The 16,876-nt window shown below is 48.5% G+C and overlaps 2 protein-coding genes across 4 annotated transcripts; one reads left to right on the top strand and one right to left on the bottom strand.

Annotated features, from left to right (window-relative positions):
* Window positions 1–2,080: 2,080 nt before the first annotated feature.
* On the bottom strand, window positions 2,081–7,861 carry SIRT3 (sirtuin 3). Of its 3 annotated transcripts, none has more exons than XM_038180416.2 (8): window positions 7,687–7,861; window positions 7,400–7,499; window positions 6,144–6,344; window positions 5,433–5,665; window positions 5,188–5,288; window positions 4,802–4,963; window positions 4,174–4,383; window positions 2,081–3,018 (listed from the first exon to the last, which is right to left on the bottom strand). In XM_038180416.2, the coding sequence occupies exons 1-8, from the start codon at window positions 7,739–7,741 to the stop codon at window positions 2,998–3,000; spliced, it is 1,083 nt and encodes a 360-aa protein (XP_038036344.1). In that variant the 5' UTR covers window positions 7,742–7,861; the 3' UTR covers window positions 2,081–2,997. The 3 variants fall into 3 exon arrangements, with proteins under 3 accessions (XP_038036344.1, XP_038036345.1, XP_071894783.1); XM_038180417.2 differs by having other exon boundaries at window positions 6,144–6,341; window positions 7,687–7,860; XM_072038682.1 differs by lacking the exon at window positions 7,400–7,499 and having other exon boundaries at window positions 6,144–6,341; window positions 7,687–7,855.
* A 428-nt stretch (window positions 7,862–8,289) lies between these two features.
* Window positions 8,290–16,465, top strand: PSMD13 (proteasome 26S subunit, non-ATPase 13). The gene is made up of 13 exons (XM_038180415.2): window positions 8,290–8,515; window positions 8,649–8,727; window positions 9,401–9,435; window positions 9,517–9,572; window positions 9,928–9,971; window positions 10,223–10,309; window positions 10,607–10,778; window positions 11,253–11,332; window positions 11,417–11,542; window positions 12,457–12,519; window positions 13,445–13,525; window positions 14,762–14,878; window positions 15,643–16,465. The coding sequence occupies exons 1-13, from the start codon at window positions 8,421–8,423 to the stop codon at window positions 15,736–15,738; spliced, it is 1,131 nt and encodes a 376-aa protein (XP_038036343.1). The 5' UTR covers window positions 8,290–8,420; the 3' UTR covers window positions 15,739–16,465.
* Window positions 16,466–16,876: the final 411 nt, after the last annotated feature.

The raw sequence follows: 16,876 nt of genomic DNA, 5'->3' as shown, positions 1-16,876 counted from the left end.
ATCAGGCCCGTGGACTGCTGGCCATTCAGCTGACACAACTGGTCCCTCGTAATTTCAGTGGCCGCAGAGGAAATGTCACTACTCCCCCAGTCAAGGTCTTCCAGCTCAAAGAACTGGGCAGCCCAAGGTCCATCATTAATAGTGAAAACTGAGCCAAAAAGGCATTAAGTGCCTCTGCCTTTTCCTCATCCCTGCTTGTAAGGTGACCATCTTTGCCAAGTATCAGTCCAATGTCTTCCTTAGGTCTCCTCTTGCTGTTGACATACTTATTAAAAAGCCTTTTCTGATGTCGATGTGCCCCTTGTGCCTCACAGCAGGCAGCTGTTTACAGGACTGTTCTTCATCTGCTTTGCAAATGTTCTGTAGTGGTTGAAAATCCTGCACACCAGCTCTGTTTTCTTTCTGTGCAACAGGGATTTGCTGCTCAGCCTTTGCAGCAGGACCTGAAACCATTTGGGTCCAGGGAGGCTGCAGCTGAGGGCAGCAGGGGAGGAATCAGAGGGTTTGCAGTTGTTCCTGCCCGTGTGTATTTAGGAACCAGCGCTTGCTTTTGTAAGGCTGTCTCTGCATGAAGAAGAGATGAAAGAATGCTTCGTAACTGCCAGGTTAGTTCTTCAGTGTGATTATGATTTTTTTTTTTTTTTTTTAGCAGTCATGATTAAAGTTACAGATTCTCCCAGGGGTGTACAGTGTTAATGTGAAACTGACCCACTGAAAATGGTGGATAGCTTTGTCATGAGATCATGACAGATCATGGCATAGCTTCAGCACATCACAGCTGGAGCCTTCAGGCCAACTGTATCGCCCTTTTTTGATTTTGTTTTGTTTTGAGTAACAGGAAGAAAGAGTAACACCACCAAACAAACAAACCCACCACCCTCAATCTTCTACGTGAAAATGCAGACCTCTGATCTCTTTCTAGCTGGTAAGGCTCTCAAGCTTTACATGTGAAAGAAAAGGGTTTTTTGCTTGTTTTTTAATGGAACGCTTGTACTATTCTTGTATTCAAATATCCTGCTTAAAACCCTGATGAGCCCTGATTTCAAAAGTGCCAGTGCAGGCAGGGGCTGCGCTCACCACAGGCCACTTCTGGGTAAGTAGCAGGGTACGATCTAAAAACAACATGTCTAAAACAACACATTCCCTTCGTTTTCACTGTGAAACCGTGTGCCACGAGGCTTCTAGTGCTCTGCAAAGTGGGAACAACCCCTCTGCTTTTACTGATGCTGCACATTCAAATGAACCCACTGCTGGGATCCTGACTGTGAGGTGGACCGTGCCGATATATTTGAATTGCACATTTGGATAAACAAGTCTGTTCATCTGGCTGGGAGTTTGTTCAAGCCTTTTTTCTAGGAAGCTGCTAGGACACCAAACACAAATCTGATCCCATCCTGACTTCAGTAGCATTCCTAGAGCTAGTCTGATTTACAGCAGCTGAGCATTAGGTCCAAACACTTCTAATTATATATATAATCAGCCATATGACAGCTTTTTGAGGCTCTAGCTTTTCCTCAGAAACAGCTTTTAGAGCATAGAAGTTACCAGTGTTGTATTAGTAAAACGTAGCTGTATGCTTAAATGCTTTTGTTCTCTTCTCTATGATTTTCTGCATTTGAGTGTTGACTAACACTGTGGTGGTGTAAAATGTTTTGCATTTTATTGCGCTTGTTTAGAGCTTGTTTTAATCTGGGACTGTGCATAGAATGGTTGCTGTGGCATTAGGTGGGTCACTCTGGGCCACCTGGATGTGACTTTAATCCCCACAGCCAAATTTGGAACCAGTGGCAATGAATTTCATGCCCTGTTGCAGGGAAGATGCTCTGCAACACCTGTGACATGCAAAGTATGTCTCCTAGGGCATGTTTGGGAAGGAGTGGGAGGTAAGTGCAGTGTCCTGATAACTGCCTCTCCCTGGGACAGCATTTACAGGGAAGAAAGGCACCCTTGTAAAGTTAAAAGGAAAAAAAAAGGGAGCAGGGACAGATAAAAAGCAGGTGAAAGAGTGATAATGGGGGAAGAGAATGTATTTGAAGATTTAGGGAATGTGTGAATTTGACAGAAAAACCCTCAGCTGTCATCAGCAAAAGAATATGAACTCTTTTTATTATTAAATAATTAATACTGTACTGATTGACAGCTCTTCCAGTGGCTTGATTTGGCCTTCCTGAACAGTACCAGGGGCTAGGCCCCAGTTGCAGGCACATTAACAGCATTAATCTGATTAGCACAGGTTTCATCCAAAGACTAAATGCTACAAGTCTGCAGCAGCTGAAAGATCACGACTAAGACAAAAATATCCGTGGAGGAGCTGTGAAATGAGTTGGTAGATGCTCAGCCCTGTGGGGGCAGCTGGGAAACTCACTCCAGAATTAAGTGATTCTAACCAGCTGCTGTAAGGCCTGACTTTCGTGGCATTTTCAACTCTGGCTCTGTGAAGTCCTTTGAGGGTCTCCAAGGATGGATGGCTCAGAAAGAGGGAGATGCTAACCATAAACTGCAGCTGGGTATCTTGTCTGGCATGCTGGTGTGAGCCCAGGAGCTCCCAGTGACTTACTGGTGAAAGTTTCATGGCTGGACATGGTGAAATAGCATGCTGACAGGGCAACAGCCACAGAAGAGGAAAGTGTCTCCTAGTGGGTGCTGAAATGAGGTAAGTCGAGGAGAGAACAATGTTCACTGGTACATAAACTGTTCTGAAGTCTCAAGTAGAAAAGCCTTCACGTGCAGGACCAGTTTGCAGCTTGGTATTCAGGCTTCGCTCCCTTCCGCTTCCCTTCCTTCATGGTGAAGGCCTCGCTGGTCTGCTTGCAGGCATGCTGGACTGAGCTGTGAGCATCCCCCTCCTGCCGGAGTGCCAGTCCCAGGTAGACTTGCTGCTGCAGAGCTGGATGGCCTCTCCCACAGCTCCCTGCCATCATGCTATTCTCTGCCCATGCTGGGCACAAAGTCTCTTCAAGGTGAACATTGCTCTCCAGCAGCAGGGAGCCAGCTGTCCTATTTGTCTTTTGCATCCAGCTAAAAATAGAAAGACCACACAGTGTTTGCTGGGGTGTTTCATACCTCCCCTCCCCTGCTATTTCAGTCCGTGATGCTTGCTAACACCAAAATCCCAGAGCGAGGAGGCTTTTTTTTTTTTTCATGCTTTACCACATTTGCACCAGCTTTATCCCTCTGAGATGCAGAACAGCACAAACATTACATCAAAGACCGGTTGCTCATACAAATGCAACATGTCTTACAATGAGAAATCAAAAACCCAACCAATAATTCCTAATTAAACCTAAAACTTCTTATTCATTCCTATCCAACAATCCGATGAAAGTTAGAACAACCTTAACATTCAACTTGGAACACTGAAGCCACATTTTCTCTTGGGTCAGGTTAAATTGTGTGCAAACATTAACATACAGACTCTTAAAAATACAACTGGCTTCTCACTGCAGCAAGTTGTCAGAGCCCTGCTACGGAGGATGGAGCTGTGCGCATGGTCACAAGCAGAAGAATTGGCCTGGCCCACAAGTTAAAATTTTGGCTTAAATTAAAAAGAAAAAAAGTTTAGAGCATTTCATGCCGCATGTGGAAAAATCTTCCCAGTGGATCTAAAGTAATATAATAATTAACATTAGCATTAAATTTAAAGCAATTAAGAACTTGCTTGCTGACAGTTTCTCACTTCTGAAGATATCAAAAGAGTACAGATGTAAGAAGAATGGCATGGTGAAATAATCAGGTGAAAAAAAGAGGTGCCAAGTCTTTCATTAGCAACTCAGCGCTGCTGTTGCTGTGTGCTGCTTGGTGGCTGCAGCATACCTGCCACTGCAGCACCTCAGCTGGTGTCAGCTGTGGCACAGTGAGAGACAACTTTCACTTGTAGCATTACCTGTTTCTCACAAATGACCAGAAAAGCCACTAGAAATGAAACCAAGGCACCAAGGCAGGCATTGCGTCTGCCTTCATTGTGAAATACCACTTGGGTTTGCTGTTTTTTTTTTTTGTAACCCTTCCGCGCATTTCTGTGGTCCTTCTCTCTGAACGCAGACTGCAAGCGTGGCAATGTCTGGGGTACAAGTCTCTAATCCCAGCAAGCACCATCTGCTCCCCCCGAGATAACTCCAGCATGAGGAACGAAGAGGCTAAGGGAGGGAGATGGGGCTCTGAGCCCCTTCCCACCTTTTCCTTTTCCTTCTGAATTAGTGCTTGCATCTCTTCGTTCCAGCCCAGCAGCTCCACCAGCTTCTCGACCCCGCCGACCACGTCCCCCAGCTGGGCTACGTCGTTGTAGTGCTGCTGCCAGGCGAACGGTCCTACGAGATCGCGGTTGATGAGGACACGGGGAACGGAGCTGCGAACAGCTCCTGCCAGGCTGGCAAAGGGCTCCACCTGAAGGAAGGCAACCCAGAGGAGCAGAGAGACACTGTCACCTGGCTGAGGGGCACTGAAGGCATGAACTCACTCACTGCACACCAGGACTTTGTTAGTGCTTATCAGATTCTCCCACTGTGGGCTAAGCTACCCCAGATTTGAGCAAATCACAGATGTCACCAGTTATCTGGTGGCCTGTCTTCGGGTAGACACAAAAAACGCTTCTTCCTCATTAGGTGCCCACCTTTACCAGGAGCACACAACATTTTTCGACTTCATAGAGCGCATGCACCCTATTTCTCACCTTGCCACCTCACGTTTTACCTTGAAACCCAGTTTCTTGCCTTCTCTAAGCCCCCTCTGTCCTCCAAAGGCCCTCAGCCCTGTTGGTGTGCCTTTTCCTTCTTGTGAGACCGGGTGTTCCCTAGCCCCAGACCTCCAGGGATGTCCCGATGACAAAAAGCAGGTCTGCCATGGGGAAGTCTGTCACGTGCAGGAAGAAGCGCTGCGGGAGCTCCTCGCCAAAGAACACGATGTCAGGCTTGACAATTCCAGTGCAGACACGGCAGTGAGGGATCTTGTCTGCCATGACGTCCCCCTGAAGTAAAAGCACCCAACACCACTCGTTACGGGGCAGCACGTACCTGCACAAGCAGGGTCACAACCACGTCGTAGCCTTGCTGCAACATCCAGCCCCTCCGTTTCCTTACATCAAGCCTAATCCCCTCCAACAAGCCCTGCTGGCCCTGAGGGCAAAGTAATGGGCCTGCAATAGGTTCTTTTTGCATTGGTTTGTGTCAATGCCCAGCTGTGACCACTCACCCTGAAGTCCTCTCCCGGGAATTTCCTTCGACAGACCGTGCAAGTGGCAGTGGCGAAGGTGCCGTGGGCTTCCACCAGTCTGTCAGGAGGGATCCCAGCAGCTGGAACACAGCACGTGGGGATGGATCAGCTCAGCATGAGGTGACTGACCCAGAAACTCCTTGTTCACTAGGCATTTACCCATTCCTACTCTTTACCCTCTTCCTGGTATTTTGCCATTGAGAGTTGGGGAAGAGAAAACTCACCTCTCTCCAGCCCGTCAATGTTCTGGGTGTAGAGCCGCAGAAGGAGCCCTTTGTCATGCAGGAGCCTCAGGAAATAGTGGGCATAGTTGGGTCTGTAATTTCCAGGGTACAGCTCCTTGGCCAAAGTGAAAAAGGGCTTGGGGTTGACAAAGAAATAGGTCAGTTCGAAGATGGCTTCTGGATAAGGGATGTCATACTGCTCAAGGTTACTGTAGAGGCCGCTCCCTGGGGACCTGCAAAGAGAGGAAAGCAGGACTGGTGGTCAGACTGCAGGAAGAGAACCAGATCCAGACACAACAGAGCACACAAACAGGTCCTTGCGGTCTCTTGCTGCTTTGCATCATCCATTCAGAGCAGAGCTGCATCAGGAGAGCACCTGAAACCACCTCTGCACAGGACAACGTGCCACCCCACCTTCTGGCTGCAGAGGTGTGCTGACAGTCAGAGTTGGAAGGGCCAATGTGGTGCAATCAATGCAGCCACAGACCCAAGCAGCAAGCACGACTATCATCCTGAAGATCTGGGCCAAAACATGACCCAGAGTAGTGCCAGCCTGCCACTAGCGGACAGAGAATAAGCAGGGAAGAAAAATCCTGTGATTAGCCTAGCCTGGCACAGACAAATAAAATGTAGCAGGCACCACCATTACCTACACCTGATCCTGGCAGTCCCAGCACTGAAAAAGGATAAATAAAGCAATGAAGGCATTACCTAAAATCTGGAATACCACTGGGGGTGCTAATCCCAGCACCAGCCATCACCACTATTCGGCGACACTCCTTGTTCCGAATTAGCTTTGCCACGTCCTGCAGGGTGAGTGGCTTCTTCCCACCATCATCTCCCCATCTGCCCAATCCTAAAATGGCTCTAGTGGCAGCAGACAGCGAGAAGGGCCTGGTTCCTTGGATCCTGCTTGGAACAGAGAGAAAGCACAGCAGGTAGCATGCTGTCAGAGACTTCAGCTGAAAGAACTGCTCAGGGGGAGAAAAACACCCCAAGAAATTGCAGAAAGCTCTTCAATCTGCAGGACTGTGAGCTGGTACTTAATCAAGGAGGAGAAAGCTTAAGCACTAGTCTAATACCATAGGAAAAGGTGCTTTGCATTACACTTTCTTACAAAGATCTAAAAATGCCAAATCAAAACGCACCATATTCCCCTGAGAGTTTTTGTTTGTTTGTTTTGCACAGGGAGTGGACACAGGACTGTGAGAACAGCATTCAGGGAACTGCAAGTCTCATAATCTACTTGCAATGCTTCTGGGATAATGAAGACTCTTCTCTATGGTTTTGGTTTCAAGAAGTTTCTAACAAGGTGGTGTGGTCACTCTGGGACAACACTGCCCGGGTTAGCACAGACATTTCACCAGTTCTCTATTTCCCCAGGGGCTCTGCCTTGGGAGAGCTCCACGTATAAATGGAAAATGACTAAAGGAATTGCAGGTCAGCAGTACATGCAGATGGGGCTGAGAACAGTCATTATCATCTCAAGGAACAGTTTCTCCCTGGACAATTAGTGCTTGCTAGTGCAGGACATTAAGAGCAGTCCAGGGAAGGCGTGGGAACGTGAAGAGCCAAGAGGGAGCTGCTGGATCCTGGCAATCTGCAGATAACAATTATCGAGTTCTAACATCGCCCTCAGCGTGGCTGACAAGAACGTGGCTCTGCCTTGCCAGGCCAGATTCCGAGAGAGCTAAATTCATAACCTGGCAAACGCTGACATTTTTCGGCTAAACCTCCCTACTCCGAGGAGTAGGGCTCCTCGAGCTCCCAGGCTGGCACACACCAGCTCAGGCTCACAGACACGGAGCCCGTGTGCCCGTTTAGACAGGAGGAGCTCCGTAGTTTCAACCTAGGAGTGTGAGCCCCTTCCCACGGGGGTCCTGCTCCCATATGGGTGCAGAGACCTGGCAGGAGCAGGCAGCAACCCCATGTGCGGGGTGCCTGCTCCCCGCAGCCCCGCAGCCCACCTCCACGCTCCGCAGCCCATCCCGCAGCAGGACAAGAGCTGAGCCAGGCCCTGGCGGCCGCCTCCATCCTTTGGGCCGCGCTCCCGGAGGCTCCTCCATGCTGCAAGAAAGCACAGAGCCGCTGAGGGGGCGGCTCGGGGGGGGTCCCCACAGCCTGCCCCAGCGCCCAGCCCTGCCCCTCACCCCCTGCTTCTCCCCCCGGCGCCCCTCCCGGCCCCGAGCCCTCGCCCACCCCCCGCTGCCCTCTCCCTTCCCCCAAGCCCTCTCCCCCCCATCCCGGCCCCCACCCGCCGCCAGGAGGCCGCCGGCCGCCACGGCCCCGCGCCGGGCCCCCCGCTCCATGGCTCCGCGGCCCGCTTTGGGGCCGGGCCGGGCTTTTTTGGGGCTGGTTTATTTTTTTTTTATTTTTTTTTCCGAGGGGGAGGCGTTGCCATAGCTGCGGGGGGGACCCAGCGTGCCCCGCGCGGGACCGGAAAGGAGGGATTTGGGGGGTGTGTGTGTCTTTTTAGGATTATTATTATTATTATTTTATTTTATTTTATTTTGGCGTGTTTTTATTTTTTTTTCTGATTTATTTTTTTATGAGAGGGGAGGAAAAAAAAATAAATCGTTGCCACGGCCAGCGCGCCCCGCGCGGGGCCGGAGAGGAGTGCTTTCACTGTTTGTTTATTTATTTATTTATTTATTTACTTATTTATTTGTTGTTAATGATTTTATTAAAAAAAGGAGGTGGGAGCCCGGCGTTGCCATGGCTACACGGAGGGGGGGGGGGGGGGGGGGGGGCAGCGTGCCCCGCGCGGGGCCGGAAGTGAGCGCATTGCCGCGCGCCCGTTGTTTTGGCCTAGGCCTGGGGGCGTTGCCATGGTTACCGGGGTTACCCAGCGCGCCTCGCGCGGGGCCGGAAGTGAGTGCGCACTTCCGGCGGGGTGCTGCCCCCCTCGGTGTCGGTGTCGCTGCGCGGGGCCGGGTCCGGAGCGGGATCGGGATCGGGATCGTTATCCGGATCGGGGCCGCCGCCGCCATGAAGGACGTGCCGGGCTTCCTGCAGCAGAGCCAGAGCTCGGGGCCGGGGCAGGCCGCCGTGTGGCACCGCCTGGAGGAGCTCTACAACAAGAAGTGAGGCGCGGGGAGGCCGTGAGGGGGTACGGGGGGGTGTGGGGGGAATGTCGGGGCTGGGGGCCGAGCAGCGGCGCGGGGCGTGGGGCCGGTGCGGGGAGCGGGGCGCTGAGCGGCTCTGTGGTTTGTACAGGCTGTGGCACCAGCTGACGCTGCAGGTCTTGGACTTCGTGCAGGACCCGTGCTTCGCCCAGGGAGATGGGCTCATCAAGGTGAGGCGCGGGGATCCCCCTCCCCGGGGGTTATTGCTGCCAGGGACGGATCAGTCGGGGCGGTGTCGTACCGGCTGCAAGCACTCTGGGACTGGATTCACTCCAGGTGAATTCAGTTTGGGGAGGGGATTATGAGGCGTGCAGGCTTTAGTTAATGTGTTAAAAACCCGCTGAGATTAAATGTGTTAGCGTGAGGAGCTTCCATCCAATGCTGGCTTAATTCTGGGCACTTGAGATTGTTTTGGGGGTGCAGAGGGAGTCTCTTTCCTTTCACAACAAAAGGGTTATGATCCCAAACACAGGGTGGATTGTCATGCTCACAGTTGCTTCAAATCATTCAGTATTTTGTTTCACCCATTCTCTGGGAAGCCTTTCTGTGTCTGGAGATAACTTCTTGCATGAGTAGTATGTTTTCCCTCTTTGTGTTTTTCCGTCCAAATCCCACTTTGTACTTCTTTCTGCGATAAAGAGCTGTTAGTTTCTAGGTGTAGAACAGACAAAATTATCCAAAATAAAAAACCTGGGGCTTCTGAATTTTGCGTGCCGTAGGCATTCCTCTGCTGGATGCCCACTGCTTTGTTGAAGGGATGAATAGGAATGCAATGAAAACTGAGTATCGTAGATAAAACAAAATATAATTTTGCCCTGACTGCCAGTGTCTTTGTACCCACAGCTTTATGAGAACTTCATCAGTGAGTTTGAACACAGGTGAGTTTGTTTGCCTGGAGGTTTTTGGGTAATGTGCCGCCAGCTACGACTCCTGTGGCAGTGACTTTTCTGTTGTTGCAGGGTGAATCCCTTGTCCCTCGTAGAGATCATCCTTCATGTAGTGAGGCAGATGACAGGTAGGTGACCTTACCCGCTGCCTACAGTGTTTTTAAAAAGGGATGACTAAAATGTAACTAGTTAATAGGAATGGCCAAATATCCAAAGCTTAGCTGTTGTGTTCTGGTTATGCTGAAAAGGGAAGCACCAACAGGAAGAGCTGAAAGAATTGCTGCTGTATGAGAGCTGTTTTGTTGGAGAATTAGCTGCTGTGCCACTGTCTGTAGGCCAGGCTATCTGCATCTCTGGGAGGTGGAGCAATACACTAGGAAAAATACTCCAGTCTTCTTGAATTCTGTTAAAAGATTTCTTTCAAGGCTGAGATTTATTTTGGCTGGAATTCCTGATATTGCTGCTTTTTTTTCTCCACTCCAGATCCCACGGTGGCCCTTACTTTTTTGGAGAAGACTCGAGAAAAGGTAATTTAGAGGTTGCACTTTCTGGTGATTTGCTTTCAGGAATTGTTTTGCTTGTGAGCACATCATATAGCTGAAGAGGCAGACTGTGTGTGTTGAGACCTGCACTGGAGAACACTTACTCTCTGTGGTGAATGATCCTGTATTTTAAGGCAGGAGCCTGTTAACAAATGGAATGCAACTACCTTGAGGTTTCAGGAGCCTGCCAGGCTGGGGTGGTGATGTTCTCTAACTGTCTCTCTGTGTAACTGCAGGTAAAAAGCAGCGATGAAGCTGTCATTCTGTGTAAAACGGCCATTGGGGCCCTGAAGCTGAACATTGGAGACCTGCAGGTCACAAAGGTGAGAAGAGGAGAGCTTTTCATGTATTTTGGGTCCCAACTCAGAGCCTTTTGGAATCAGCAGGGTTTAGGGTGCTTGGTGATGTTCAGCTAACAAGGATTGAGGCGCAGTACTTCGTTTCCTGCCTTGTTTTCTGTCATCCTCTGGGCTTTGGCAGTGGCCTCATCTGCTTTACTGCTGAATGGGTGCTACTTCTGGAACAAGCAGGAGTGCAAACCCCTTCCCAGTAAACTGGGAGGTGGACGTGTGTGAGCTGCGCCCTTGCCTGTAACAAACAGACTGCCTGCTCTCCTCCAGGAGACCATCGAGGAGGTTGAGGAGATGCTGAACAATCTCCCCGGGGTGACTTCAGTTCACAGCCGCTTCTACGACCTTTCCAGCAAGTACTACCAGACGATTGGGAACCACGCCTCCTACTACAAGGATGCTCTGCGCTTCCTGGGATGCATCGATGTTAAAGATCTGCCAGGTAACTCCGTCGCCAAGCACGCAAAGCCCCAACTTCCATTCTCTTTTACCATTTTAAGTAAATGCACTGGCAGAGAAGAAGTTTTCTCAATGTTATTGTGAATCTGTCATTGTTGGGTCAGGATCTAGGGGGAAGGGGAACACCAAAAGAATGCCTGAGTAAGATTTGACACAAGTGTATTGAAGGGGTGGGGGCAGGGGATTGTGCTTCTCCTGGAAGGGATAGTTTTTTTGTAGTTCCCCAAAATCTTCAAAATAGGTTTAAAAAATAGCCAGTTTGTGCCACTACTGTTGAACTTCAGAAGCCTGCAGTGACAGTCATGGGAGTAGATGAGGAGGAGGAAGGCTGGAGATGATTTAATACAGACACAGAGAGGAGGGTGAGGGAAGGGGTGATGGGTCTTAGGCTGCTGCTTCATCCTGACTTTTATTTTTGTTGTTTTGAATGTGGTTTGTATTTTTTTTTTTCCTGCAGTGTCAGAGCAGCAGGAGAGAGCCTTTACCCTGGGGCTGGCAGGGCTCCTGGGAGAAGGTGTTTATAACTTTGGGGAGCTGGTAAGTTGCTGCTGCTGTGTTTCAGCTCCTAAGTACCACAAGTTGATTTTACCCTTTTAACACAGTCTTGTCTGCATTCTACAGCTCATGCACCCTGTTCTGGAGTCCCTGAGGAACACTGACAGGCAGTGGCTAATTGATACACTTTATGCCTTCAACAGTGGTAATGTGGAGACGTTTCAGGCTTTGAAGTCAGCATGGGGGCAGCAGGTGAGTGAACGAGTTACGTTGCTTAAGGCTAGGCTTGGTTTACAGAGTTTGCTTAGGAGATCCTTTAACTTGAGTTAAATTTCCTGAATCTTCGCATGGGTGTAATTTTAATCATAGCATAGCGATGCTTCTTCCATAGAAGCACAGAATCATTCAGGTTGGAAAGCCCTTCAAGACCATCTGGTCCAACCACCCCCTACCACCAATTTCCCCACTAACCCATATCCCCAAGCACCACGTCCAACCTTTCCTTGAACACCCCCAGGGACGGTGACTCCACCACCTCCCTGGGCAACGCGTCCCAGTGCCTGACTGCTCTTTCTGAGCAGAAATGTCTCCTCATTTCCAGCCTGAACCTCCCCTGGTGCAACTTGAGGCCACTCCCTCTAGCTCTATCACTAATTATCAGTGAGAAGTGGCTGACCCCCAGCTCCCCCCATCTTCCTTTCAGGTAGCTGTAGAGAGCAATGAGGTCTCTGTGAGCCTCCTCTTCTCCAGACCAAACACCCCCAGTTCCCTCAGCCACTCTTTATAGGGCTTGCGTTCAGTTTAGTTTTTAGGAAGCCCCGTGTGGAGCCAGGAGTTCGACTCAGTGATCCTCGTGGGTCGCTTCCAACTCCGGATTTTCTGATTCCATGATTATGGACATAGCAGTACTTTGCAGGTTGACCTGGCTGCTTCTACCAGGCTGTGGCTGTTTAATAGCAGGCTGCCCATCTTTTGAAGCCCTGCATTTAAGCATGCAGACTTGTTTTATGGACTCACTGCCAAGCAGTAGGTGGATTGTAACAGTGTCTTTCCCTTGTAAATGAGGATAACGGGTTGCCAAGTGGCTTCCGTCAGTGTACGGTGTGCTCCCAGAGGTGGGAGGGAAATAAGTACTAATGAACGTGTTTCATTTTATCCTCTCACAGCCAGATCTGGCCGCAAATGAAGCACTTCTGCTGCAGAAGATTCAACTTTTATGTCTTATGGAGGTGAGCTGCTGAGCTGACAGCTGTTACGTGTTACATGTAGGAAATAGAAGGCACTGCTTTAACTGCCTTTTGATGGGGGTAGCACTGTTAAGCGGCATGTTGTCTGCTGGATTTACTTGTTTTACGGATCCTCGGGGTTATAACTAGCTGTTGACTGCAAGTTTCACCTCTAGGTGGTGCCAAAAAGCAAGTGCTGCTAGGAAAAGTCTTCAGCTACTACTTGTTCACAGTATAAAGGGTGTGCTCTCTTTGAGGAAGGATGTGGAGGTGGGGAAGAAAGGTATCTGCAAAAACTGCTCAAGCGTAACAGTTCTAGTATAACAAAGACTTCTGAAAACACAGTTAACATTTTAATTTAAGGAGGCCTGAAAATCCTTTCCCTGAGAGGCAACCCTATATATTAAAAACAGTTTTTTTCCTGTCACTCGAAGGCTTTGGCTCTATTGTTACCAAATAACACTGATGTATAATCCTCCATGGCTCTGGCTCTGTTCTCAAAAACTTAAATATCGAGTATCTGAAGGATAATGTGTATTTATGTATTTGTGCACAGGTGTGTGCAGATATATTCCTCTTCTTGTGTTTTACTGTGAATTAGTCTTACGTCCTCTAGGCGTTGTGTTATGCCAGGAATTTGGTGGGCACTGAGACACTTCAGCACAGATTGATCTGCTTTATTTGGAGCTTTTGTTGTCTGAGAAATGCTTGGAGGATCGAGGTGTGTGTGGAGGAGTGAGGGGTGCTGCTCCTTTCTGCTGATGTAAAGCTGTTTTTATTTGAAGTATTTTAATTAAATGTAAGGAATGTAGTTGGCACTGCACGTTGAGCGCTCAGCAGGGGGATGCAGTGAAAGTTGTGCAACCTGTGCGTGGAGGGGAAATAAAACTATGCGGCTTTATTTTTTGTTCTGTTTCCTTGAATTCAGATGACTTTCACCCGACCAGCCAATCACAGGCAACTCACTTTTGAAGAGATTGCTAAGAGTGCCAAAGTGACTGTGAATGAGGTGAGTTCAGGTCTGATGCTTTTTGATATCTGAGTTTTGAAGCTCTAAAAGCTTCTGGATAGGTCTGTTCCCACAGCTCAGCTCTAAGTATAAATGTTCTCCCCTGTTCTTGTGCATTTGGAGAACTCTGTTCTTGCGAGGAATTGTTCCTGTTCTTGGTAAGTGAATTTGGCAGATTCTTCGTCATCCAGTGAGGGGAGATTCCACCGTGTCACTGATGTTTAATTTTTTTCATAGTGAAGATTTTATTTCTGTAATCCAGGTGGAATTCCTTTGAAGCAACTTCTGCCTGTTGGCCCTTGTCTTTTCATGTGTCCTTATAAGAACGCTACCTCCACGTTCTGTGTTACTGCCTTTTAAGTTTTGGGAGCCAGTGATGAGATTTCCCCAAGCCTTCTCTTACTGAAGCTGAGCAAATCCAGTTTCTTCCTATGTCAGGTTCCCCACCTCCTAATCTTGGTGGCTCTATGCTGTACTCTCTCCAGTTTTGCACTGCCTGACTCAAAGTAGAAAGGGGGTGGTGCACAGCAGACCCCAGTGTTCAAGGTATGTTTGAGGAAGTGTGAGGTCGCTGCCCCTGCTGCGAGTCCCCCCCCCTTTTCAGCAGGGTTTCTGCGGCCAGAGCTCAGCCTGTGCCGTTGCTGGGAAGCTTTCTGTCTCAGATGTGGGACCTTGCACTTGTCTTCGTTGCACTCCACGCAGTTCTTGTTGGCTCAATCTGTTGAGGTCTGTCTTTACGGTGACTCTTACTTCTAGCTTATCTACCTCTCCTACCAGTTTGGCTTCATCTGCAGATTTGTAATGCTGTTGATTTCAAATGCAATGAACTGGTATCAGACCCAGTATCAACGCCTGGGAAACTCTGCTTGTAACTAGCTGTCTGCAGCTCTGAATCACTAACCACTACCCCTTGAGCTCGGAGGCTTAGCAGATTCTTTCGCTCATCTTGCGGTCCCTCTGTATGCTCTGACGAGCTTGTCAACAAGAATGTGGTAAAAGGTTTTGTTGAGTTCCTTGCTAAAAGAAAGGTGCAGAGCACCTACAGCTCTTCATCCACTGAGTAAGTTATTCCATTTAAAAGATGGGTGTGAGAGACTGGAGGTGGTCTTGATTGTTTTGAATGTAGAAAGAATTCCGCAGGCTAGATCCATTTAAAAATTTCATCCATCTTTGGAAAAGTGGCTGATTCTGTGTTCTTGATCTTTTTTTTTTTTTTTTTTTTTTTTCCTTTTTAAGGTGGAACTGCTGGTGATGAAGGCGCTGTCAGTAGGCTTGGTAAAGGGCAGTATTGATGAAGTGGATAAGAGGGTGCACATGACGTGGGTGCAGCCACGTGTGCTGGATTTACAGCAGGTAATGACCAGCTTGAGTACTGTGGCAGCTCTGACTTGTTTTCTTGTGTCTGAGGTAACCAGAAACTTAAAGTAACAACTGGGAAGGATCACTAGCTGAGAGTGTCTCCTTAGTGTTTCTTGAAGCTCCTCAAGGAGCTCAGAAGTATATCAGCTTTTCTTCCATCCTTTTTATGTTGCCTTCTTTAGCTCTTACCTTAAGTAGACAGTGCTTCTTGTATCTGATTTGCAGTAGCTAGCTGCAAATCTGTCAGGCGATAAACTACTCGCAACACTTCTCAGAAACCACACAAACCACCAGGAAACAGAGAGGCGATGACAGTGTGCTACAGAAGGCTGCAGACGTTTATGTGGTTTCTTCAGACTCAGGTGCATTGAACAAAATGCTGTGTTCCCAGGTTGTAGGTGGCAGCTTTGTCTTGGGAAGAGAGCAGTTCAGGGTGGTAAAGAAGATGAATTTGAGAAGCTCAGCACCTTCGTAATAAGTGTTTTGGGAGACTATATAAGGTGCCTTTTACCCTTTGAGAAACATACGCACACAAAATCACTACATCCATGGAATAATAGCTGCAAACAATTCCTGTTGTGCGTTTCAGTTTAATTTACAATACCGTGGTTCGGATGTTAAGAGATGTTAAGCAGTGTCTTTTCTAGATGCAGGGATTTATGAGAAATTGAGATCTCAAGCGTTTGTCCTTAACAGTGAATGTTGGTGTTCGAGCGGGAGGGAGCAGCAAAGTGACTTTCTGTGGACTTGTCTTCCAGATCAAAGGGATGAAAGATCGCCTGGAGTTCTGGTGCACAGATGTGAGGAGCATGGAGATGCTGGTGGAGCACCAAGCCCACGACATCCTGACATAGAAACCCTTGCACTACCCTGGGACAGTAACTTCTGCTGCTGCTGCTAGCAGCACTCAGACCACTGACTCTGTACTGAATTATATGGAAGGGGGGTGGGTGGGCGGGCAGAGGGGAGAGCAGCTTTCTGATGCTTGGTCGGAGGAGTAAGTGGCCTTTTGCAGTGTAACCCTTTGGTGCTTGGAGTCAAGATTTCCCTACGCGCTACCATTAGTGGCACTGACCGTGGGAGCTCCCGTCCTGCTCTCGTAAAAAAGTGGCCACGGGCTCCACAGTGGTTTATTTATCAGTTTTGCTATCAGGCTGTTGCGGGAGGATGATGCTGGTTGCATGTTACGGGGGTGGAGGTTATTTGCCTGGTAAAGGGGTAGCAGAAGCTCCTCTATTAAAGCGTGCTAGAGAGGTGCCTGATCACTGTATGTGGTATTACGTAGTGGTACTGGCCTTAGGAGGGCGTGACCTTCCCTCATATCCTCTCCCTCTGTGCCCCTGCAGCAGCCCCAAGGCAGCATTGCTGAAATCATCTTTCTCTTTTTGCCCCCCTTCTCCACAACCCCTCCTCCTCATTTGCAGTAGAGGGAGTGTTTACTCCATCAAAGGGTTTTTTCCAGGATTGCCGTTCAGTGGATTTGGTTTTATATACTTCTGGGGGTTGTTGTCTTTTATGAACACTTTGTGCTAAAGCGAGTTGCAGCAGTATTGCTGGAATAAATGTCTCTGCCTTCCCTTTTCTTGTAGTTCTGTTGTGCCTTCTTTCTGACTCACATTTGGATCTCTGCTCTGTTTACGAATGTGCTTCCTTCTAGGTTTCATGTTACAGAAGCCCTTTCTTCAACACAGATTAAATCAGTCTGCTAATCACCAGCTGGATGAGTGTGTAATTTGCATAGTATGTAGTACTATTTAAATGTGTTCTTTATTGTCAAGTTCTGTTCTTTTGTGGGAAACTACTCCTGATTTTTTTTGACAAATAGGCATAAGTGACTGAAAAGGTTGATTAAGGCCTGAGATGAGGTTGTGGTTTTTTGGGTTTGTTTCTTTGCTTTTGCCTCTTAATGACTTTAAAAGCTTTCCATAATGTAATGGTTTCACTTTGCGACTGCCGATATCTTCATAAGGATGGAAGATAATTGTGCACATC

The sequence above is a fragment of the Anas platyrhynchos genome, chromosome 5 (genome assembly GCF_047663525.1).
Source record: "Anas platyrhynchos isolate ZD024472 breed Pekin duck chromosome 5, IASCAAS_PekinDuck_T2T, whole genome shotgun sequence".
Classification (NCBI taxonomy): Eukaryota; Metazoa; Chordata; class Aves; order Anseriformes; family Anatidae; genus Anas; species Anas platyrhynchos.
This window is presented reverse-complemented; position numbering and strand designations above follow the sequence as displayed.

Bases quoted from the DNA above. Each gene is read 5' to 3' on its own strand.
- PSMD13 (XM_038180415.2), top strand. From the start codon at position 8,421: ATGAAGGACGTGCCGGGCTTCCTGCAGCAGAGCCAGAGCTCGGGGCCG. The intron at 8,516-8,648 runs GTGAGGCGCGGG...TGGTTTGTACAG, and splicing joins GAGGAGCTCTACAACAAGAA to GCTGTGGCACCAGCTGACGC. The intron at 10,310-10,606 runs GTGAGAAGAGGA...GCTCTCCTCCAG, and splicing joins GAGACCTGCAGGTCACAAAG to GAGACCATCGAGGAGGTTGA.
- SIRT3 (XM_038180416.2), bottom strand. From the start codon at position 7,741: ATGGAGCGGGGGGCCCGGCGCGGGGCCGTGGCGGCCGGCGGCCTCCTG. The intron at 5,666-6,143 runs GTAATGCCTTCA...CTCTCTTTGCAG, and splicing joins AGTGGTATTCCAGATTTTAG to GTCCCCAGGGAGCGGCCTCT. The intron at 5,289-5,432 runs GTGAGTTTTCTC...GCTGTGTTCCAG, and splicing joins CATTGACGGGCTGGAGAGAG to CTGCTGGGATCCCTCCTGAC.